Source organism: Ctenopharyngodon idella, chromosome 1, assembly GCF_019924925.1.
Source record: "Ctenopharyngodon idella isolate HZGC_01 chromosome 1, HZGC01, whole genome shotgun sequence".
In the NCBI taxonomy this organism is placed as follows: domain Eukaryota; kingdom Metazoa; phylum Chordata; class Actinopteri; order Cypriniformes; family Xenocyprididae; genus Ctenopharyngodon; species Ctenopharyngodon idella.
Window position 1 is genome coordinate 43157995 of NC_067220.1, and position 18580 is coordinate 43176574.

An 18580-nucleotide genomic window follows, 5' to 3' on the forward strand; every position below is an offset into this window, starting at 1 on the left:
ACATGGTAACCATAGCAACATTTTGGCGTCTCAAGTCTGTTAACAAAAAACATGAAGGCAACAGTCTGGAAGTGTAATCTACATAAATAATGACATGCATTAATGTAAATACTATTATTAATCACAATGATAATATCAAGGGAAATAATCGTCAATTATGATTTTTTTTTGTCATTGTTCTGCCCTAATTTTACATATAGCCTGCCTATTTAGCACTTTTTTTGCCTATTTAGAACCTATTTTTTCTTTGATATATATATATATATATATTCAAAGAAGAATCATAAAAACATTGTTTTTATTTAGTACTGCCCTGATTAAGCTATTTCTCATAACACGTTTATTATGTATAGACTAGTCCACAAGACAAAATACAAAAACAAAATACAAGACAAATTACATACACTTGATTTTTAATAATGTGTGTCACTACCTGGATGGTCCACAGCGGTTTTATTTTTCAATTTATTTATTTTATTTTATTTATTTATTTAATTTTTTTTTGAGATGGTTGTTCTTGAGTACCTTGTTTGTTCTGAGCATCTTTCCAGCATCTTCAGCATATTTGAACCCTTTCCAGCAGTGACTGTATGATTTTGAGATCCATCTTTTCACACTGAGGACAAACTGAGGGACTCAAACACAATTATTAAAAAAGGTTCAAACATTCAGTGATGCTGAAGAAGGAAACATCCATTAAGAGCCAGGGGGTGTAAACTTTTGAACTGGATGATCGCTGTAAATTGTTCTTATTTTGTTTTAAAATGCATTCATTCATTCATTTAGTACTACCCTTCAGAGGCTAAATAAGATATTAACATGTAAAAAAAAAAAAAAAAAAAAAAAGAAAGAAAGACAAATGCACACATCACCATCATCTTGTTCAAAAGTTTACCCCTGGCTCTGAAAGGGTTAGTTAGAGAAAAGGTAGCAAAGACATCGTTAAATTAATCCATGTGACTACAGAGGTTTAACCTCTGTTATTATTTTATGAAGTGACACAAGTGCTTTGTTTGTGCAAAAAAAACACATAATTTACCACTTTATTTACGAAAATATTGATCTGCAACATGCGTTCACAAGAGCATCATGACACATACTTTGTGTTCACACAAGAGCTGACACTGTTGAATGAACACGCTTTGGATAATATTATTTTGTAAATAAAGTGGTGAATTACGTTTTTTGCACAAAGCACTAACGTCGCTTCATAAAACTGAGTTTCAACCACTGGAGTCATATGGATTACTTTAATGATGTCTTTACTACCTTTCTGGGGCTCGAAAGTGGTAGTTGCATTGGATCTCAGATTTCACTAAAAATATCTTCATTTGTGTTCCGAAGATGATGAAGGTCTTACGAGTTTGGAATGACACAAGGGTGAGAAATTAAATTTCATTTTTGGGTGAACTAACCATTTAAGACATGTTTTGCCTTCTTGAGCATTACTTTGCAGATTCTGCAAGGTGTACAGTAGGTAACCTTATGACTGCAACTGTACAATGCAATCGTTTTGGTTAAAATATTAATTTAAGAGCTCAGTGTTGAGTTTACAGTTGACCTTTCACCGGAGTTTGATTGACGGGCGAACTGACCAATCATAATGCAGAGATTAACCATTTTGTCTGACAAACAAACCAAACCAGTTAGTAGATTAACATCAGTGGACTTGAACTTGTAAAATGGTGTGTATTGACCTCATTTTGCAGTTCTGATGTTCATTCATGTTAAATTTGCGCTATAACTAGAAGAGATGATCAGTTCACGTGCTGCTTGAACTGAGGTGCTACACATAAAAATGCCAAAAAACGATATTTATTGTTTGAATTTCTTAAAAATTACAAAATTTAAATGCTAAGACTATTTCATATCAAAAGTAACCTGCTCTGTCTTGTCTGTTGGTGCTTTGTCAATGTCCTCTTTGCTTTACAATGTACTTTTCACTGCGTGAGAACATGATGTGTGGTGTGAGAGAGGCATGGCTTGTCAGACGTAGCAACAGTAACTAAGAGGGGAGGATCTTTGCAAAAAGTTAATTGCAAATTCAAATCATTTAAATCTTTCTGGACTCGGCCGGACTCGACTCGGACTCGGATGTTAAGGACTCGGACTCAAGTCCGACTCGGCCCCTTTTGGACTTGGACTTGGACTCGAACTTGATTGGTTAAGGACTTGGACTCGACTCGGACCCTTTCTGGACCTTGAAAGTGTTGGTTAAGTTGCTGTCTATGGAAATATATACCTCATCAAAAAAAAAAGATTTCATCAAAAATATCTTAATTTGTGTTCTGAAGATGAACGGAGGTCTTACGGGTGTGGAATGACATGATTGTGAGTAATTAATGACAGAATTTTCATTTTTGGGTGAACAAACCGTGTAAAATCAGCCAATTAGCTTATTTTATGTTCTAGCTTGTCATTGTTTTAACAAATGTCTTCATTTATCAAACTTCTGACTTGGTTAGATCAGAAATTTGAATATGAATATACAAGGTCCAGAATCCTAAGCTAATGGAACATTGATCAACATTATGGTGACTTCAAATCAATTACAATACTAATTATAATTTCTTACAGTGGCATGGTTAATGACAACTTTGTAATGTGAATTCACAGTAAAACAAGAGCAGTAAATTACTGTGAGCTCAGCTTCATTTTGCTGTTGATTAACAGTATTTAGTAAGAAAATGACCCAGCTTGCATTAATTTTACTGTAAATTTCTGACTACAGTAATTTATTGTAAAATAATACTCTTTAATCCTGTAAATTCCTGGCATTTTTTACATTGTACATTGTAAGCTGTCTCATGGGGGACCTAGCGTCTTAGTCAGGGCTCCAGCAGAGGATCAGATGTCGACTGCTACATTGGAGAGAGGGTTGTTGGGCTCTGGACATGAAGATGAGGCTGAGCGTCCCACGGTTGTGATGTGCTCATGCTTTCCCAGGCCCCTGGGGGCGTTGTGCGACGCATACTCGCCTTGCCCCGTCCCCTGTTTTTAGCCCGGACGTGCATGAAAAACTTGGCAGTTTGGAAGCCTTTTTTGGTGCCAAATATGGAACGGCAAAAGGGTTATAATCTGCATTAAAAGTTTTTTCTCTCTCACTTCCCTTTGTGGTGGGGTGGCAGTGCTACGGGCACACCACCTCTGCCCTACATGGGTCTTGGCCCCCGGCAAGTCTGTGGAAGGCCAAAGCACTCATTGCATATGGGTAGTTCTGAGTCAGGGTTGAAGTACGCATGATGTAAGTCATAGCGCAGGCCCCTGGCCAGACAATGTCCACCATGGTGGTCCGGAAACACCTCTGGCTAGCCTTGCAGAGGTGTGTCGTTGTCTAAGTACGCTTTCTCGATGCTCTCATCTCACAAGCTGGCCTAAAATCCAGCCTGCTCAGCCCGCAGCCAGTTGGCTAGCGAGAAGCGGTCCTGGAGAAACGGGTAACCTGGAGCTGAGGTAAACAGTTCTTCGGGAGACAATGCCCACATCGCTCCCTCCCCGGAGGAGGGCTGGGTGGAGAATTTTGGTTTGTTCCGCCGCTGGCTCTCCGGAGTCCAGCGCTACCCACGAAGTAGAACTATTTTCTAACCCTCCAGGTCCCAAGAGGTTGCGGCTGGCAGTGCGCGAGGCCCCGCCTCGCCACTCTCAGCCCCCCTCTCACTTCGCCAGCAGGTCCCAGTGTGTTGGTCGAGGCTGCCTCCCATGTGCTGTCTCCCATCCACACTGCCACCTCGCAGAGTCTGACCCCACTACGGGCCGCTATGCCGTACAAGTCGGGTCCCAGCACTCTACCTCTCTGCCCCACGCCCGGTACGTCTGTGGTGCATTTGGTCCCGCTGGCTCGGTGTCTGGAAGCCTGGCTAGCGCTTTCCAGCCCGTCCCGCTGGCTCATTCGTACCATCAGACTTGGCTATGCGATTCAGTTTGCCCGGCGTCCCCCGGTGTTCAGGGGTGTCCATTACACTTGTGTGTCCCTGGACAATGCACCTGTTCTCTGGGCGGAGATTGCTGTCCTCCTGGCGAAGGATGCAGTCGAGCCGGTCCCTCCAGCCAATATGGAGTCAGGGTTCTCCAGCCCCTACTTCATTGAACCCAAGAAGGGCGGTGGGCTACGGCCAATCCTGGATCTGCGGCCGTTGCATACATCAACCATCAGGGTGGTCTATGCTCCCGCCGTATGTCGCGACTCACCCGCCATCTCTTGCTATAAAGTCAGAAGCATCTGAGGTCGCTTCGTGGCATTCATTTCCCAGGCGTGCTCAACCGTGCAGCCGACGAGCTCTCACGGCAGCCTCTGCTTCCGGGCGAATGGAGACTCCATCCCCAGGTGGTCCAGCTAATCTGGCAGTGCTTCGGCGAGGCACAGATTGTTCTGTTCGCCTCCCCGGAGACTGCCCACTGCCAGTGGTTTTATTCCCTGACTGGCGGCACGCTCGGCACAGATGCCCAGGCACTCAGCTGGCCCCAGGGCCTACGCAAATATGCGTTTCCCCCAGTGAGCCTTCTTGCACAGCTCCTGTGCAAAGTCAGGGAGGACGAGGAGCAGGTCTTATTAGTGGCTCCATACTGGCCCACTCGGACCTGGTTCTCGGACCTCACGCTCCTCGTGACAGCACCTCCCTGGCCCATTCCTCTGAGGAAGGACCTCCTGACTCAGAGACGGGGCACCCTCTGGCACCTGCGTCCTGACCTGTGGAAACTCCATGTGTGGTCCCTGGACGGGACGCGGAGGTTCTGAGTGATCTCCTGCAAGCGGTCGCAGACACTATCACTCTATGCGTTGAAGTGGAACTTGTTCGTTGAATGGTGCTCCTCTCACCGAGAGGACCCCCGATCATGTTCGGTCAGAGCCGTGCTTTCCTTTCTGCAAGAGGGCCTGGAGTGAAGACTGTCTCCCTCCACTCTCAAGGTGTATGTTGCCGTTATCTCCGCACATCACTATGCAGTTGATGGTAAATCGCTAGGGAAGCACGATCTGATCGTCAGGTTCTTGAGGGGGCAAGGAGACTGAATCCTCCCCGGCCCCCCTCTGTACCCTCTTGGGATCTGACCCTGGTTCTCTCATCTCTCCGGGGTCATCCCTTCGAGCCTTTGCAATCAGCTGAGTTAAAAGTACTGTCCCTAAAGACCGTCCTCCTGGTTGCATTGGCCTCGCTCAAGATAGTAGGGGACCTGCACGCATTTTCGGTTGACGAATTGTGCCTGGAATTTGGGCCCGGTGACTCTCACGTTATCCTGAGACCCCGGCCTGGATATGTGCCCAAGGTTCCTACCACTCCCTTTCGAGATCAGGTAGTGAACCTGCAAGCGCTGCCTTCGGAGGAGGCAGACCCAGCCCTAGCTTTGCTCTGTCCCGTCCGCGCTCTGCGCCTGTATGTGGACAGAATGCGAAGCTTCAGGACCTCAGATCAGCTCGTTGTCTGTTACGGAGGCCAGCAGAAGGGAAAGGCTGTCTCCAAGCAGAGGATGGCCCACTGGATAGTGGACGCCATCGCCCTGGCGTATGAATCCCAGGGCGTGCCTTGCCCGCTCGGGTTGAGAGCCCACTCCACCAGAGGAGTGGCCTCTTCCTGGGCGCTGGCGCACGGCGCCTCACTGACAGATATCTGTAGAGCTGCGGGCTGGGCGACACCTAACATGTTCGCTAGATTCTATAGCCTTCGTGTAGAACCGGTATCTTCCCGTGTACTCGCTTTCACCAGCCGGTAGACACGAAGAGCCCGTTCTAGTATTGGCTTGCAATGCCACTCCCGCCCCCTGGGCCGGATACAGGCATCCTTTTACTCCAGTCGAGTTCCCCGCTTGGCGAACCCTGTCGAGTTCCTCCGCCTCTCCCTTCGGCTCAGACATTGCGGAGTGTCTGATGCCAGGCCAAACCTCCGTCACCGACGTTGACGTTTGGCTGGGTTCCACATGTCGTGACCCCTCCATATGAGTAGTCCCATGTGTGTATTTGTCCACGGTCAACTCCCCACGATGAGCCCGTGTCTTTCCCTTAGCAGAGCCAGCTCTGCTGTCACCTGTCAGATGAGTCTCCCCCTACCCAGGTGGAGCCATCCCAGGGACTCCATATGCGTACTGCCCACGGCCAGTCCATATGTGTACTCTCCACTTAAATTCCTCCCCTACGGGTGGGCAGTGGTCTCCGCAGCGTCCCCTACAGGTTCGCTTCCCCAGTGTAGTCTATTTTACTTAGTGGGTATATCGGAACAGCAGTAGACTCTCTCGGCGTAAGCTCGCCCCCTTCCCCGTCCCACTGGTGCGCTGGGTGGCTAGAGCTTGCGCTGGGCACTGGAAGGGGTTCATACTGTGGAGCTTTATTTGGGATCCCAATTCGTAGGTCACTACTGACATACGTCGAACGTGACCGACTGAAAGGGAACGTCTCGGTTACGTATGTAACCCTCGTTCCCTGAAGGAGGGAACGGAGACGTACGTCCCGTCACCACAGTTGCTGTACCCTCGCTGTACCCTCGCTAGAGCTCGCGCTGGGCACTGGAAGGGGTTCATTCTGTGGCGCTTTATTTGGGATCCCAATTCGTAGGTCACTACTGACATACGTCGAACGTGACTGACTGAAAGGGAACGTCTCGGTTACGTATGTAACCCTCGTTCCCTGAAGGAGGGAACGGAGACGTACGTCCCGTCGCCACAGTTGCTGTACCCTTGCTGTAATGCGGACTAGGTTGTCTCCTCAGCGAAAAACAGAGTGCGATGGCATCTGCTCCCCTATTTATACCACCTGGCGGGGGCGGTGCGCATTATGCAAATATCGCACACCAACTTCATTGGCCTGTTGTAGTTCACTCGAAGCTGATAGGGCTCTCTAGCAATATCCCAATTCGTCGGTCACTACTGACGTACGTCTCCATTCCCTCCTTCAGGGAACGAGGGTTACATACATAACCGAGACGTTTTCAATTATAAAGTACTATAAAATATAGAAATTCTGCTTCATTTAGAGTAGATCCTGTTGAACAGCCGCTGTGATGGAATGACACATCTGATTCATCCGCTCTGTACGGATGACACATGCACCTTTAGTCATAGAGTTCCAGTGGTGGAAAGAGTACAAAAAATTTGTACTCAAGTACAAGTACTGTTACATTGCTGAAATAATATTCAATTACAAGTAAAAGTACTGATGTCAAAAAAGTACTCGAGTAAAAGTACAAATTACTCTTCTGAAAAACTACTCAAATTACAAATTACTAATTACTTTTTTTGCCTATGATATTTAATGAATTACCAAACAATATTCAATCAAATCATAGATCTAAGTAGAAAATAGCTACTTTCAACAAAGCACTTTCACCTTATTGACAAAGTGCATGAATTAATGGTCACTATACTAGAATTTCTAACTTCAATACAATACCTTGAAAATGATCAGTATCATTTTAAATACCATGAGGAAAACCACCACATACTGTATACTGCCATATAGGTATTTTAATATCTAATTTTTACGTCCATCCATTTTGTAAAGGTGATCATTATTTTCAAGCTTCTTTTCTACTGTGTCAGTCTCTGACACTGTTCATGTAGTAAACATAGTATAGCGCTTCCAGGTTCTACGACAGAATGCCAGCTCATAATTGGCCGGCTTCTGCGTCAGCATCACATGCATATGTCATGGTGCTCACATGAACAGTGTCAGAGAGTGACACACAAGAGAGGAAATTGTTGAATAAAGTCATTATTTTTGTTTTTTGCACACAAAAATTATTCTGGTCGCTTTATAAGATTGAACCACTGTAGTCACATGGGCTATTTTAACAATGACTTTACTATCTTTCTGGGCCTTGAAAGTTGCAATTACATTGCAGTCTGGGGTCAGAAAGCTCTCGGATTTCATCAAAAATATCTTAATTTGTGTTCTGAAGATGAAAGAAGATCTTACAGGTTTGGAACAACATGAGGATGAGTAATTAATGACAGAATTTTCATTTTTGGGTGAACTAACCCTTTAAGAGCCATATAATAATTGTTTATTTAGATAAAAAGAATGGTTTGACCTGGTAATGTCTGTACAATATAGTGATGCAGTTAGACAGTGTAGTGTCTGTTCAAAATTGGATCTGCCCGTCAAGTTAGAATCTTCAGAATGCTTTTAGCCTCCTGAACTGTGCATGTAAATCACGAATCGGCTCCGGCAAGTCCGGGACCAATTGCCCCATTGGCACCTTTGTTACCCCAGTAAAGAAAAACAGAATACATTCTCACCAGCCCCAGAGACTTCAAAGAGTCACCCTGGTGGGACTAAAGGACATATGGTCACAGACACTGGCCACAACCCCAATACACACACACATACAGACACTCACAAACACGCATGGAGATTGTGAATGTACATTTATCCTCCAAATATGACTGTGCCAATATGTACCCGTCGCTGTATTTAAAGGTGCATGTATTTATCCCTAGTATATAAGCTTAGCTACGACTGTAGTTGTATTAGTTTTCTTCTAAACGATAAAACTCAAGTATAAACTGTATCTCACCTTTTATGTCTTTGCCATCTGACAAGTTTGGTCTCATTGTAAAGCTTTCGTTATGCTCTAATTGAAAATGTATGTCACATGACTGTAAAATGCATTCTTCTATTTTTAATGGTACTTTGAAGAAAATGTACTCAGATCGGACACTTCGTAAACCATGCAAATTAGGTCATAAATGGAGACAAAGAAAGAGTTTGCCCGCCAAAATCGCACCCTCATCATTGGCTGATGTATCCCAGGAGGCGTTCTGGCCTGTTGTCCTTAAAACACAACGACACGCATCTCTCATTGTCTCTCGATTGTCTCTCGCCATTTAACACCCGTCTCTCCCGGACGTCTCGGCGACCGCGCTTCCATCACGCGCCCCCTCTCTTCGGGACGACCATCTTTTGGCAACAAGTTTCTTTGTCAAACCCTCTTCATCCGTCGCCCTAAGTCTTCTCTCTTCATCGCCTAGGAGACGGACTCTTTTTCTTTATTTTCCGGTTATCTTACTCTTAAGTTAAACCCTTGTTTGAAAATCCCGCCGAAGAACACCTTCTCGGAAAAGGACCAATCGCTTCAGCCGCACGCACCGAAACTCCTGCAGAAACACGAAACGACCACAGCACCTGAACCTATGCAAGTATAGAACCATTCTTTCCAAAGCGTTTTAAGCTCGATGTGTAAGCTGAGTTTCCTTGCTGGCTCTCAAAGGTTTTAACTGTTAGTAAGTTGCCATTCCTTTGATCACCTCTGTTTTCTTGACTTTACTTTCGCTTTCTATATATGTGTATTGTTTGGGTATGTTTAGTAGTATAGTCTCTGTATCCGTAGTTTCATATATATTAAATACATTATATTCATGCTCGATTGTCCTTTTTGCTCATGCAACAAACCCAGGTCACTTTAACGTTTCGATCCAGTATCCTTGCTTTACGCATTGATGCTAGAATAGGAAGTCTTTCTCGTGGCCAGAGAAAAACCTTCCTTTTATAATCGGCTATGAGGAGCTAACGGTTTGCTGGACAAACTAATAGTTTCTCTAAATTATTATCAAACCAGAACTAATCATATATGTGATTGATTATAATTCGTTGTAATTAATTCACAATATATGTATAATTCCCTCTCGGGTCGGTATATGTATTATAATTAATCATAAAGCTTTATGATTTATTATATTCATATATTTCACCCATAAATTAATTAAATACCTGTACTGATTCGCTACAACAGACTAGGTTATTTATATGTACAAATCATACAAATGCCCCATTCTGAAACATACATTTACATTGTAAAGAAATTAAAGATCCACCTTTCTGGTGTATTTCACTTATTGCCAATAAAATTTCTTGTAGCATCTTGTAGCTCCCATTTCTTCATCGGTCAGGCATGGAGGTCTATTCTGATTATTAGATAACTTTTAATTTAAGAGCAACAACGTTTAATTTAAGAGCACGGAGAGATTTGTGATTGCACACTACACAGAACACACACAATCAGGGTGAGAGGAGAGGCAGTTCACTTGTATATTGAGAGCTTGCGTCGTTTTCTGCCATTACATGAATGTGCTCTCGCATTACAATATTGCGCTCTCGACATTTGTAATCAAAATACGCTATAGAAACCTGCTGGCATGATTACAATTATGCGCAATACCTGCAATCCCGCACTGTAACTGAAACGAGTGACAGCAGGAGGAGGCGGGTGTGTGTCAAACTCGCTGAGACACTGACGGAGAGATGAGAGAATGAGAACGCGCCGCAGATAAAATATCAGGGTTGCCTTTCGAAAGGGAACTTCAACTCTGCATTTACCGCTATGGGGAACCATCACTCGTGACAGGTGTCCGAATGCCAAAGAATCACACCACTCCAATCCTATTGGCCGGCGACAGCCTATGACGTCATCATAGCGCGAACCCGGAGTATAAAGGGGGCTCCTGAGGAAGCAGTCGACATCTTCTCGTCTTTCGGGACTGTTCTGTCTATGCCATTGTTTTCAACACCGATAAAGAATTACTCTATATATGCCTTACAAACGTTCAGGAGAATGTGTTCATCCGTGTCCCAGGTTTTTGACACTTGATTTACATGTTTCTGGCGTTTTTTTTTTTTTTTTTTTTTTTTTTCTGTCTGGAGAGGAGCGCGCATAGACGGTGCTTGAGGGCGCTGTCGGTGTGTTTGTCTGTTGTTTACTGTGAGCGTCTCCCTATCGGGACGCTCCGTTCTCGTTCGGCACTCTTCTCGAGGGAAGAGGTGTCTGCATCTGTGCCTGGTGATTCTAGCCCAGTGTGTGCTGAGGCAATACGGCGGCTGCAATCGTAGCGAGCGCTCCTCTGGCTGCTGGGTATGTGGAGCCGCTGTGTTTTTGGGACGCGCTTTTCGGCGTGCTGCAGCCGCCGTGAGAGCGCGTTAAGAAAGGGGCCGCATGCAGATGGCTCGACGAACGGTTCCTTTCTGTCCATGAATGTTGCGGCTCCCATAGACTTTTCATTCCTTCCTGATCTCCGCGTTTGAGATCGGGAGGGGATGGAAAACCCCCTTAGCCATTCAGATTTGGATCTGAGCCAGACAGACGGGAGGAGGAAGACGTCAGAGTGAGATGGGTGACTGATTGTAAACACGTTGCGTTTGTAATCGATCCCCCAGCTATTTAAAGGGCAATTTATATCTACCCTCTCTTCTTCTTCTTTCACCTCATATATATATATATATATATATATTTTATATCATGCTCAGGTGCGTCTTTTACAGTTAGGCTGACGGCTGGGCCTTTGATAATATTTTTTTCTAAAGGCTGCCGTCTGGCTTGATAGTGAAAGTGCTTTTAGGCTTAAAAGAACTTTTTGATTTCATCCTACTTCATGTATAAAAATAAGGAGGGAAAATCTTCGTTCTATGAGCCACAGGAAGGTAAGCTGGGTCTATATTTTTATAAAAAAAAATGTAGACCTTGCTTTTCCTGTATAGCTTTCCTGAGCATGTAGTCAGTAAAGTCAGAAGGGGTTCTTTTGGGCAAAATAACTGTAGCATTAGGTTGGCTAGTTTTCAAAACATGCAGGCTGCTTTATGGCCGCTTTTTTGTAGCCTCCTATGTTAGAGTAGCTTCTCAGCTAATACTCTAGTTTGGTTTGAGTTAGCACTCGTCACTTCAGTTATTTGTGTGCAGGTCGGCTTTATCGGCCGCCTGACACTGTTTGCTTGTAGCGCTTCATTTTCTCCTCATATTTGAAGGATTCAAAATGGAGCCCAAGCTTTGCTTGGCCCAGTAGGCCTTAGCTAGCGGCTAGGCTAGAGCTAGGTTTAGGTGCTTGTTTGTTACATCACTCTTATTGTTACTATCCCTATGAGGTTGTATAGTTCCTAGTTCTGGCCTCCTCCTGAGGGAGTTGCTGGCCGTATGCCCATTTCCCCTTTGATATTATGTAGGTGCTATGGCTGAGGTTAACAGCTAAGGTTATAGGTTTTTATTAGCCTTCCTGGTGCTGTTTTTCCCAGGTGTTAGGCCCTTATCTTTGAGAAGATAAGTTATGCATTACTGCTAGGCCCACTTTGTAGAACTTTGTCATGCTTATAATGTCTTCGCATGAGCCCCTTGAATTATATTAAAGTTTGAGTATATGGTGCTAAATGTTTTTAGCTTTCGTTCTCAAGGGTTCAATACAGATCTCAGATCTGTTTTGTGAAAACATTAATCCTGTTTGGAAGGCATGTATTACAAAGCATTTACCTTTGCTTTGGGTTCTAAGCTTTAGCCCTACATACTTTCATATATGTGAGCTTACTCTAGTGCTGCCACAGGTTAGCACCTGGTTCCGTGATAGCAGGCTGTGATTAGCCTCTATCTAAGAATGTGGTGTTTTGTTGTACTCCCCGGTTAGGGTTTGTGTTCCACTGAGTGCATCACCTGTTGGATTGCACACTCAGGTTGAGTGTAGAGAGTCTTATTCTGGTTAGAATAGTATGATCTCTGTTAGCTCCCATTCGATTATGACCACAGCAGCTGTTTTACATATACTGTTAAGTCTGTTGGCTCTTTTTGATAGCCTCTTTCTGAGTACAGCTTGTATCTCGGGCACTGTTGGTTTACGATCGCAAGTTTGCTCACGTATCTTAGCACTGCCTCAGGCTTATGCTCATGTTTGTTTGAGGTGGTAGGCCATGTGGGCCTCCCTTAGACCATGATAGCATGTTTATTTGTACCATGTACATTGCCTGTTGGAATATGTAGGCTTAGCTCAGGTTGTGTAGCTAGTTACCCACAATTGGCTTGTTGGGTCTAGAGCTGGTCCCCTTTGAGCTTGGTCCCTATTTATGACCTCTGGCTGGCGCCACATGGTGCTAAAAGTAGTAGGCCCTGCCAGGCCTCCTTTTCAGTTTTTATGTTGGCCCAGCTGGTTTGGTTATATTTAGACTAATTTCTATGGTTGAGTCTCGTTTGCTGACTCACACCGCCATCGGCCACTCCCACCTCTGTAGAGTAGGCCCTAGGTCAGGCCTCTCATAGAGCACTGTGGCACAGTGTGTACTCCTCTTATCCAAGTGTTAAGGTGTCTTATTGAGTACTTGGCCTACTGGCTGGTTTAGTCATGAAGCTACCACTGGCTGATGCCATGTGTTCATGGAGGTTGAAGGCCCCACAAGGGCCTCCTTTCAGTTTGCATGTTGGCACAGTTGTGTGTTGGTTTCTATGTGACTCATCACCATGGATGGGTCGTGATTGCCACTAGCTGACGCCACGTGTTTCGAGTTGTAGGCCTTTGCAGGCCTCCTATGTATCATGCTGGAGCTGGGCTGTGTACTCCTCTCGTTTGAGAGTAAAAGGTGCTTTTACTGAGTACATGTTCTGAGTGGTTTCCTCTCAGGGTGAGTTCTTGTGTTAAAACCAGCTGGTTGTTCGGTTTTATGCATTTACTTCCTTGAGCATGGTCTCCTTTAGCTCTGGTTGAGCTAAGTAGTTACCTTGTTTTTAACTCGGTTCTATTTTGCTCCTAGAACTTTAGTGGCCGCTAGCTGACGCCGTGTGTGACAGGTAGGCCCTCAGGGCCTCCTTTTGGAACATGCTGGCATGTACCTTTTACATTTCTTTTATATTCTTTACTGAAGACCGTAAAAGGGACTTTATGTTGCTGGCTGGCCAGGGCTCCGGTTGACTTATTAACCTCCCTTGTAGTCGGTTTTTTTCTGCCTGGAGCTTGATAACACTGCCACGAGCTGATGCCACGTGTCTGTGGTTATAGATTACGTGTGAGGTTATAGGCCCATGGGGCCTTCTTTAGCACCTGATGGTGTACACTGTACTCCTCTTGCTTAAAGAGTAAAAAGGTTCTTTACCGAGTACACTGCTCGCTGGATTGTGTTGGATGGACTGTTTTGTGGGCACTCACAGCTACTTAATTACATGGTTGGTCGTGCGCCCAGCATGTTATGTTTTCAGGTGAGTGGCCTTATGGGCCACCCTGGAATACCGCCATGCGGTTTGAGTTTCTGCTGTGATATTTAGTTCTTCTTCTAGAACTTTAGTTATGTTGAAAGCCCTTTTTTCCGGCCTCCATGACTATGTGCCTACAGTATGGTCTGTCTGTTAGGTTGAGCTTCGTACTTCCCTTTGGGTTGACTGTGTAATTGTGCTTAGCTCCCTAAGCTGGTCATTGGTTGTAGACTTCTATGAAGTCTCCCGTTGAGACCAGCCTTAGGCTGGTTTGTGCTCCCCTGTACCAGGGTTTTTCTAGCGCACAGCCTCCTCAGTGCTTTAATCAGACACTGAGTAGATCCTAGGATGAGCGGATTATACTCCCCTCAATACGAGGGTTTATAGCGCTCAGCTGAGTTCTGCTCTCCAGGATGCCCATTTCTTAGTGGCCGCTAGCTGACGCTGCGTGTGACAGGTAGGCCCTCGGGGCCTCCTTTGGGAACATGCTGGCATGTACCTTTTGCGTTTCTTTGACATTCTTTACTGAAGACCGTAAAAGGGACTTTATGTCGCTGGCTGGCCAGGGCTCCGGCTGACTCATTAACCTCCTTTGTAGTCGGTTTGTTCTGCCTGGAGCTTGATAACACTGCCACAAGCTGATGCCACGTGTCTGCTGAGGTTATAGGCCCATGGGGCCTTCTTTAGCGCGTGATGGCGTACGCTGTACTCCTCTTGCTTAAAGAGTAAAAGGTTCTTTACCGAGTACACTGCTCGTTGGATTGTGTTGGACGGACTGTTTCGTGGGCACTCACAGCTACTTAATTACTTGGTTGGTTGTGCACCCAGCATGCTATTTTCAGGTGAGTGGCCTTATGGGCCATCCTGAAATACCACCATACCATTTGAGTTTCTGTGTGATATTTAGTTCGTTTTTAAGAACTTTAGTTATGTTGAAGGCCCTTCTTCCGGCCTCGATGACTATGTGTCTACAGTATGGTCTGTCTGTTAGGTTGAGCTTCGTACTTCCCTTTGGGTTGACTGTGGTCATTGGTTGTAGACTTCTATGAAGTCACCCGTTGAGACCAGCCCTAGGCTGGTTTGTGCTCCCCTGTACCAGGGTTTTTCTAGCAGACAGCCTCCTCAGTGCTTTAATCAGACACTGAGTAGATCCTAGGATGAGCGGATTATACTCCCCTCAATATGAGGGTTTATAGCGCTCAGCTGAGTTCTGCTCTCCAGGATGCCCTTCTCTGCGCATGGGTTTGAGCTGCTCACTGCTCTTTCGCAGTCGCTCTTACCTGCTCTCTTCCCTGAAGAATGCGCTTTGGAGATTCTGTGTATCAGACAGGGCTGGCCCAGACTAAGTTTGGCTTTCGCCAGATTAGTGCGGCCTCCTTGGTGGCGCTGAGGGTGACTTTGTTCCCTTCTAGTGACTGGCCAGGGTTCCTTTTTGGTTTCCTGGCCACATTCCCTTTAAGGGACAACTTTCCACGGAATGCTGGTCCCAGATGCTTTGAGCAGCCTTGGAAGGCTTTCTGCGGAAGGCCTCTTTTAGGCTCAGCTTGGGCTGTTGGCCGTAGGGAATGCTGTCACTGACAGCCTTGCGTGACCCGAAGGGGAGTTGCTCCCGGCATTTCTCTGGAACTGCCGGATGTTTGTCTGGTCATTTGGCATGCACTCTCCTTTAGCATGGCGGCGTAGGTATATCGTTCCCCATAGCGGTAAACGCAGAGTTGAAGTTCCCTTTCGAAAGGGAACGTCTCAGGTTACGTATGTAACCATGGTTTCCTGAGAACAGGGAACGAGACTCTGCGTTGCCCTGCCATGCTTCGGGCTGCCTGCTGAACAGTCCCTCAAGATGAGTAGGTGTCGACTGCTTCCTCAGGCGCTCCCTTTATACTCCGGGTTCGCACTATGATGACGTCATAGGCTGTCGCCGGCCAATAGGATTGGAGTGGTGTGATTCTTTGGCATTCGGACACCTGTCACGAGTGACGGTTCCCCATAGCGGTAAACGTAGAGTCTCGTTCCCTGTTCTCAGGGAACCATGGTTACATACGTAACCTGAGACATTTTCATTGGTCAGTTTACTATTGGATATCTTTATTGGCTACCAATATGCCGGTCAAACGTTTCAATATTAATTCAACATTAATTCAGGCGTACTCAGTAACAGAATGTGATTTTACAAGTAGCGAAGTACTTAAGTACTTAATTTGTAGCTTAATTTGTACTTAAGTACAAGTACAAGTAAAATTACAGATTTAAAAATGAACTAAAAAAAGTACAAAAACCTGAAAAAACTACTTACAGTTACGTGAGTAGTTGTAATTCGTTACTTCCACCTTCACTTCAGAGGAACATCTGATGGAATATATATATATATATATATATATATACACTTTTATTTTTGGCTCAAAAACAACCCAACATATTCACACACAAATTCAAGGTAATTTACAAATATGTGGCAATTTGCAAATGCAGGAAATGTAAAATCTTTTTAAAATTTGCGACCACATTTTGCATTTGGGAATAACATCTTGTGAATATCAGTTAGGTTATGCATTTGGGAATTGTATTTTGTGAATATATTTATATTGACACTATGACTTTATATTGGTGTTTATCTCTCTGCAGACCCCTGCTACAACTACACTGTGCTGAACGATACATGGAGGTCCATCAATAATACATATTCCTTCCCCATGTGCGACACCTCTGTCACCTGGAGCGGCTGGTATCGTCTCTTCATTAACAACATGAATGCTCAGATCCCAGACATGTGTGTTGCTCAGTATATCTGTGGCACTGTTGTACCAATGTGGCTACGTGGTGGACACCCAACAGTTGAGGATGGAATCATCAGCCGAGAAGTCTGTGGTCACTTGAACAATTACTGCTGCTATTACGGGTCTTATCCCATTAAAGTCAAAGCCTGTCCAGACAATTATTATGTCTATGAGCTGGTTAGACCACCTATCTGCAATTCAGCATACTGTGCAGGTAATTATATTCACATGAGCTTTTTCTGCACATTCATGATGTTTGTGTCTCCATGTCTGTGTCTATATTTAAAGATGAAGAATTGAGCTGATTTCATGTGTTCTGATTGTTTAATGCCATTTTCTTCAGTTCACAGAGTATGAAATTGGTCAGGTAGACATTGTATGCACACTGTAAAACGTTGTCCTGTGAATTTACAGTAAAATACTGGCAAAAAATTTGCCAGTAATTTACTGTTAATTTTACAGTTCTTTACCGTAATCTACATTACAGTATGTTGCCATGCACTCAATTAAAACTCAAGTCAACTAATTTCATTTGCAGAAATCGACTGCCGTAAATCGGCTGTCTTCCATTTAAATTCATAAGATAATATTTATAACTATATGACCATATTATGCACTTGAACTTATTTCATTTGAGTCCACTAAAAAGAATTTTACTAAAGTAAAAATAACCAAATTAAACAAAATAATTAAAACTCAAAACATCAAGTTAATGATGGGCGATTTCATAACACTGCTTCATAAAGCTTCGAAACCTTTACAAATCTTTTGTTTCGAAACAGTGGTTCGGAGCATGTTTCAAACTGCCAAAGTCACGTGATTTCAGTAAATAAGGCTTCGTTACGTCATAACTGTTTCGAAACGTTTCGGAATTTCAATGGTTTACCACTGAGGGCGATCTCTCTGAACCCATGAATCATATGGATTTACTAAGATTCGCCCCCAAGCGGTGAACCATTGAACAAGTGTCTATGGTTTTTACCTGATCTGATCAGTTTTATACATTTGTAGACATTTCAATTACATATTAGTATAAAGAATAATAGTAGTTAATAGTCTTTTATTGGCCTATTTAGCTGAGCCATACATGGAACAAACAAAACAAGAACTGAATATTTATAAAATATCAAATAATTATATATTACACAGACACTTGATATCATTGGATTTTAATATTATTGCATTTGATAGATTTTACTTCCAATAAAATATTTGCAATGTGTTTGTAAAAGGTGTTTTTATTCATGTTTGGTCTGAATTTTTACTTCATTTATACTGTTCTGACCAGCAGGCATCACCAGCGCATGGTGTTTCGAATGCTTCGAAACAGTGAATAATTTTGCGAAGCAATTGATTCAAATGATTCAAAGCTTCGTTTCTCCCATCACTACGTAAAGTCAGCTTAAATCTCTTGCAGATAACTGCTAGCTAACAACAGCACGTGCAATTAAAATTAGCTAAGAGACTGTCACTGCATCATCACAGTTACTGCCTTTAAATAAAGCAACATGCAGCATAACATCAGTGTTTCTCAGCTCATCAGTGACTGAAGCACAGGCTCTACTCTTCAGCACAATGGTGACCCACAAAACTCAGACAACAGAAACCCTTTAAGTTGCTTCTTTATCAGCAATATTGCAGGTATTTATGGAAAACATTTCTGCATTGATAAAGCAGATCAACATGTCAGCTTTAATAGACAAACGACTATGACTTTTTGTCGTAGTGCAGTGTTAAATTAACACCCCTCAGGGTACATATGTGTCCACACTACAGGCTGTTAAATGTAACACTGAAGCAGTTTTATAGTTAATGAGATAATTAAGTGATGATTGAGTGATGATTGACCATTATTGAAGACACCTGATGTTAATAAGCAAAATCACTGAA

The 18580-nt window shown here is 44.0% G+C and overlaps 1 protein-coding gene across 5 annotated transcripts in view; it reads left to right on the forward strand.

Moving 5' to 3' along the window:
• The window catches only part of LOC127519302 (putative adhesion G protein-coupled receptor E4P), a 98944-nt gene that overhangs the window by 27125 nt on the left and 53239 nt on the right, over nucleotides 1-18580 (forward strand). For 2 of the 5 annotated variants that reach the window (XM_051906933.1, XM_051906940.1), the window contains exons 1-2: nucleotides 11393-16350; nucleotides 16539-16904. The exons of 1 other annotated variant lie outside the window; for it this stretch is intronic. In XM_051906933.1, the coding sequence (XP_051762893.1) occupies nucleotides 16266-16350; nucleotides 16539-16904 (451 nt within the window). In that variant the 5' untranslated portion in view covers nucleotides 11393-16265. Of the gene's footprint in view, nucleotides 1-11392; nucleotides 16351-16538; nucleotides 16905-18580 lie in introns of those variants that run through there. 2 more of the 5 variants (XM_051906923.1, XM_051906957.1) reach the window with 2 other exon arrangements.